The 6,118-nt window shown below is 34.3% G+C and overlaps 2 protein-coding genes across 2 annotated transcripts; both read left to right on the top strand.

Moving 5' to 3' along the window:
- Positions 1 to 405: 405 nt before the first annotated feature.
- Positions 406 to 1,205, top strand: LOC143550504 (uncharacterized). Its single transcript, XM_077041138.1, has 3 exons — positions 406 to 492; positions 540 to 670; positions 758 to 1,205. The coding sequence occupies exons 1-3, from the start codon at positions 406 to 408 to the stop codon at positions 1,203 to 1,205; spliced, it is 666 nt and encodes a 221-aa protein (XP_076897253.1).
- Positions 1,206 to 1,493: 288 nt separating this feature from the next.
- On the top strand, positions 1,494 to 1,904 carry LOC143550503 (uncharacterized). Its single transcript, XM_077041137.1, has one exon. It carries the CDS (start codon positions 1,494 to 1,496, stop codon positions 1,902 to 1,904), a length of 411 nt encoding a protein of 136 aa, XP_076897252.1.
- The last annotated feature ends 4,214 nt before the right edge of the window (positions 1,905 to 6,118 follow it).

Raw genomic sequence — 6,118 nt, 5'->3', positions numbered from 1 at the left:
ACCGAAAACTTGTTGAACCAAGAAGCACACATTGACACTTGGATTTTGAAGCAAACTCAAGAGGAAATAGTGAAGAACCGTTTACGACTATCAGCTCCTATTGATGTAGTTAGTTGGTTGGCATTTCAAGCTTGTGCTTTAAGAGGACATGATGAATCTTCTAAATCTAAAAATAGAGGAAACTTGATTGAATTGCTAAAACTTCTAGCTTATTATAATGATGAAGTTGCAAAGGTTATATTAGAGAATGCTCCTTATCATGCAAAGTATACTTCGAGTGATATTCAAAAAGAAATTGTTAGCATTATTGCAAATAAAGTTCGAAAGCATATTTGTAGTGAAGTGGGGGATTCATTCTTTTGTGTAATGGTTGATGAGTCATGAGATGAGTTGAAAAAGGAGCAAATGGCCATAGTATTGAGATTTGTTGATGAAAAAGGGATTATACAAGAAAGGATCTTGGATTTGGTTCATGTTACGGATACTTTATCGGCAACATATTGAAAAAAATTTTTTGGAAACAACTTTCGCATTATCAGTTAGATGTTAAAAAAATCCGTGGTCAAGGTTATGATGGTGCTAGCAATATGAGAGGTGAATGGAACGGATTACACACACTTATTCGTTATGAGTGTCCTTATGCGTATTACGTTCACGGCTTTGCTCACATGTTAATTACTTGTTTATTTTTCTCTTCCTTCTTTGGTTTGACTAGAATACTCTTATGCTTATTACGTTTTTTGTGTTTTGATCATAGGTTACAACTTGCCTTGGTTTCTGCTTCAAGTGAAGTTATTCCAATACACAAGTTCTTTAATAAACTAATCTTCACAATTAAAGTGGTTTGTGCTTTTAGTAAGCGTCATGATGAGTTACAAAAGGCAAAGGCAGAAGAGATTAAAACGTTATGGGAAATGGGTGAAATCAAATCGAGATCAGGACTGAATCAAGTTGGGACATTAAGAAGATCCGGTGATACACATTGTGGTTCTCATTTTAACTCCGTTTGTAGTTTGATTGACATGTTTGGTGCCACTCGAGCTGTTCTCCAAGGAATAATTCAGGACTTATCTCATACTACTTTTTCTCAACGTGGAGATGTTGATACAGCGTGCGATTACTTGGAATCATTCAACTTTGTGTTTATTCTTCACTTGATGAAGGAAGTATTGGATGAAACTGAAACACGTTCTCAAGCATTATAAAAGAAATCCTAAGATATTCTTAATACCACGGAGTTAGTTTCTTCAACAAAGGCTAATCTAAATGAATTTAGAAACAATAGATGGGAGTCTTTTCTTACAAAAGTTACTTTTTTGTGACAGTTATCTCATCCAAATGCCAGATATGAAAGGTTCGTATACTTCTACTCGATATCGTACTTGTAAAACACTCTTCATGTTATATTTGAACAATATTACCGAGTAGATCTCTTTACATCCACATTGGACAAACAACTAGAAGATTTGAATAGTAGATTTGATGATAACGCGATGGAGTTGTTAACTCTTAGTTCTAGTTTAGTTTCAAAAGAGATTGGTGTTGATAAGATTTGTCTTCTTGTTAAGAAGTATTTTCCTAAAGAGTTCACGGAGCAGGAAATTACTCTTATACATTATCAATTGCAGAATTTTAATTTTGAAACGCCAAAGAATACCAATCTAATTAGTGGTGTTTCAAGTATTTATGATTTATGCAAAAGTCTTGTGGAAACTCAGAAACATGAGACGTATTATTTGGTTGATAGAGTGGTTCGGCTAATCTTGACACTTCTAGTTTCTACTGCAATAACAGAGAAGGGGTTTTCAGCAATGAAAATATTCAAGAATCGCCTTTGCAATAAGATGTCAGACGAGTATCTCATGAATAGCTTGGTGGTTTATATAGAAAAAGAAATAGCTTAAACATTTGATTTGGAATCCATAATTAAGGAATTCAAAAATCTTAAAGGTCGTCGAGCTGCTTTGTAATTCTTCTGTTGAATCAATTTCAACATATGATACCAATTCTACAAGTCCTAAATTAATCTACCACAAATAATGGGTTGTAATACATACTTGATGGAGATGATTCATTCCTTTGAGTGTTTGATGAAGATGATGCCATGATGATGATCAAGATTAAGAGTCTAATTGCCCTTCAATTAATATGGATGAATTATGGTGTTATAGAACTTTTGTTAGAGTGATCGTGAATGAACGATCGTATGATATGACAGTTAATTAGGGCAACGACTCAACAATCCTTTTAACCACCATATTTATATAGTAACCCCTTAAAGTATTAACTCCCATCAAATTAGATACCTTTATTATGGGGCTACACAAATTATTCCATATAAATGTTAAATGGTCAAAAGCCATATAAATATTTCTAACATTCTCCCACTTGGCTACTGTACCATTTTTACTAAACATTTATATATGCGTGTACTATATATACATGTAAAATAATACTAATTAGACAAATAATAAAATTAGGTAATTTCGTTAAACCTTCTTTTGATAACATCAAACCGATACAGTCAGTTGCATTGTCATTAATGCAAAGACCCCTATCAATTATGATAATGATATCATCTTCAAATTTATAGGTTAGGTGATAAAGAATACGTTTGTCTAAAATAAACATTATAGTGCACATATATTAAGAAATATAGACAAACTTTACATTTGAGTGAAATAAGAAGATAGTATCCTAAACGTGTTTACATTGTTTACATGACATTCATAAAAGGTCTCGCCTAAAGCCCATATTAAGTACATGATCATTAAATATTTTGGGTGGTAGACCATTAGTAAGTGGATCTGCTAACATGTCATGTGTGCTAATATATTCAACAATAACACTTTGATCTTCCACTCGCTCTCGCACAAACAAATACTTTGTGTCGAGATATAGTCCAGCACCACTTGAGCTATTACTGTTTGAAAAACTCACGGCTGCACTATTATCTCAATACATTCTTATAGGCCTCTGTATGGAAGTAACAATTTTGAGTCCCTTAATAAGATTTCTCAGAATCATCGCTTGGCACGTGGCATTATAACACGTAACATATTCTGCCATCATTGTCGATGTAGTGGGTTTATGACTCTTCCATGAAATGGGCCCACCTGATAGCATAAAAATGTATCCCGAAGTAGAATTTTTGTAATCCTTGCACTTCGCAAAATCAGAGTCAGTATAGCCTATGAGTTCAAGATCATCTGACCTTCTATAAGTTAACTTATACTCTTTTGTCCCTTGTAAATATCGCAACACCTTTTTAGTAGCTTTCCAGTGATCTCGGCCAGGATTTGTTTGATACCTGCCTAGCATGCCAGTTATATATGCGATATCGGGACACATACAAACTTGAGCATACATTAAGCTTCCTACAACTGAAGCATATGGTAGGAGTCTCATTTATTCGAGTTCTGCCTCTGATTTAGGGCACTGATAAGACCCAAAACTATCACCCTTAACTGCTGAACTGCAGGCACTACAGTGGGAGTGCAATGTTCCATATTAAATCTTTTAAGTATCCACTCAATGTATGCCTTTTGAGAAAGTCCTAATGTCCCAATACATCGATTTCGATGGATTTCTATACCAATCACATAGGAGGCTTCACCGAGATCTTTCATGTCAAAATTAGCAGATAATAATCTTTTGGATTCATGCAACATGTCTAAGTTATTACTTGCTAATAATATATGTCATCAACATACAACAAAAGTATTATGAATCTACTCCCACTCATCTTAATATAAACACACTGATCTACTTAGTTTTTAATGAAATGATGTCTTTTCATTACTTCATCAAATTTGATGTATCATTGTCGAGACGCTTGTTTTAACCCATAAATTGACTTATTTAATTTGCATACCAAATGTTCTTTGCCTTTAGGCTTAAAAACTTCAGGTTGTTTCATAAACACATCATCATGCAAATCTTCATTTAAGAATGCTGTTTTAACATCCATTTGATGTAATTCTAAGTCAAAATGTTCTACCAAGGCCATAACTATTCTTAGAGAGTCCTTTCGTGACACAGGAGAAAAAGTCTCCTGATAGTCAATTCCCTCTCTTTGAGTATATCCTTTTGCAACCAAACGTGCTTTATAACGTTCAATGTTTCCATTAGCGTCTAATTTAATTTTATAGACCCACTTACAACCTACAGGCTTAGCACCTTTTGGTAATTCAGTAAGTGTCCAAACATTATTTATTTTCATTGAATTCAACTCATCTTCCATGGCACTCAACCATTTAGCTAATTGGTCGCAATTCATGGCTTCTTTGAAAGTAGCTGGATCATTTATTTTACCCAACTCAAAGTCAGTCTCATGAAGGTAAGTCACAAAGTCATCATAAACTATGGGTCGCCTAGGTTGAGAAGACCTTCTTAATGGCAGTTCTTGAGTCTCTTGTTCATTTACCTCTTGAGATGTTAATGGATTTGATGTAGATGGATTCTCAGTATTAGTAACATTATTATTATGAGAAACCGGCAAATCATTAGGTGGTTCAAGTGGCTGAATAATGGGCACCGGTATATCATTGAATGGTGCCTCTTCAGTTTCCACTTAAAGATTTATTTGCCTACCACCTTCACTCCCACTCAAGTTTGTAAATCAAAAAATTCAGCATGTCTTGTCTCAACAATTCTGGTAGAATGAGAAGGACAATAAAATCGGTATCCTTTCGAACGTTCAGGATATCCAATAAAAGAGCAACTAACAGTTTTCATATCTAACTTATTGGAATGTGGATTATACAGTTTAGCTTCAGCTGGACATCCCCACACCTTAAAATAATTTAAATTATGTTTCCTTCCCGTCCAAAGTTCAAATGGAGTCTTGGGGACAGACTTAGAAGGAACCCGATTAAGTATGTGGACGGCTGTTTTTAATGCTTCAGTCCAAAGAAATAAAGGGAGATCACAATTAGCTAACATACTACGTACCATATCCATAAGAGTACGATTACACCTTTCAGCTACACCATTTTGTTTAGCAGTCCCGGGCATGGTATAGTGATTTATTATACCGTGATTTTTACAAAATTCATAAAAAGGCCCCGGGCTTTTTCCAACATCGGTGTGTCGGCCGTAGTATTCCCCACCCCTATCTGATCTTACAACCTTTATTTTCCTGTCTAGTTGATTCTCAACTTCAGCCTTAAAGGTTTTAAAAGTTTCTAAACTTTCAGATTTTTCTTGGATTAAATACAAGTACATATAACGCGAATAGTCATCAATAAAAGTAATAAACGACTTATGCCCTCCAATATCCGTAAGAAAAGGACCACAAATGTCGATATGGATATAATCAAGTAATCCTGTGCTTCTAGTGGAACCTTTCTTATTTTTCTTGGTCATTTTTCCTTTACTACATTTAACACATTTTTCTTCAAAATCAAAAAAGTCTAGTTTTGGTAGTACTTCATTTTTCGCAAGTCGATTCATTCTTTCTCGTGAAATATGGCCTAATCTTTGGTACCATAATTTAGATGAAGTCTCTGTAATTCTTTTCCTCTTTTTACATACGAAGTTTTCTTCTACATTATAAGACAATAGGGATTCTGAAAAATTATGATCTAAACGTAATTTATAAAGATCACCATCTTCTAATAGACCATAACCAACATTGTGAGAATTGAAAACTAATAATACATTTACTATTTCCTAATGTAAATACATATTCGTCACGATCTAGTTTAGGTACAGAAATTAAGTTTCTAGTAATAGTTGGTACATATAAAGTTTCAGGTAAATTTAAAATGAAGCCTCCTTCCAGAACTAAAGAAAGAGTCCCCACGCCTTCCACTTCAGAAACCAAGCCATTTCCCACTTTAACCGTCCGCTTGTTTCTTCCCAGCTTCCTTATTGTACGGAATCCTTGTAAAGAATTAGAAATGTGTACAGTGGAACCATAGTCAAACCACCATGTATTACAGGGAACATTAATATTAAATGATTCATGAATCATAAGATTTAGGGCAATATCTTTTTTTGCTAGCCATTCCATAAACTTTGGACAATCCCTTTGATAATGTCCTTTCTTGTGACAGAAACGACATTTAGGAGTGCCTTTAGCTATGCTAGTACTTGCTCTAGGGGTAGAGAATTT

This window comes from Bidens hawaiensis, unplaced genomic scaffold (assembly GCF_021521415.1).
Source record: "Bidens hawaiensis isolate Kalapana, Puna unplaced genomic scaffold, B.hawaiensis_p1.1 tig00016044_1, whole genome shotgun sequence".
Taxonomy (NCBI): Eukaryota; Viridiplantae; Streptophyta; class Magnoliopsida; order Asterales; family Asteraceae; genus Bidens; species Bidens hawaiensis.
The sequence above is the reverse complement of the archived record's forward strand: the minus strand, read 5'-3'. Positions and strand labels throughout refer to the sequence as shown.

Coding starts and splice junctions, on each gene's coding strand:
- LOC143550504 (XM_077041138.1), top strand. CDS start 406: ATGGCCATAGTATTGAGATTTGTTGATGAAAAAGGGATTATACAAGAA. Junction 493..539: donor ATGTTACGGATACTTTATCG/GCAACATATTGA, acceptor TCGCATTATCAG/TTAGATGTTAAAAAAATCCG. Junction 671..757: donor GTTCACGGCTTTGCTCACAT/GTTAATTACTTG, acceptor TTTTGATCATAG/GTTACAACTTGCCTTGGTTT.
- LOC143550503 (XM_077041137.1), top strand. CDS start 1,494: ATGGAGTTGTTAACTCTTAGTTCTAGTTTAGTTTCAAAAGAGATTGGT.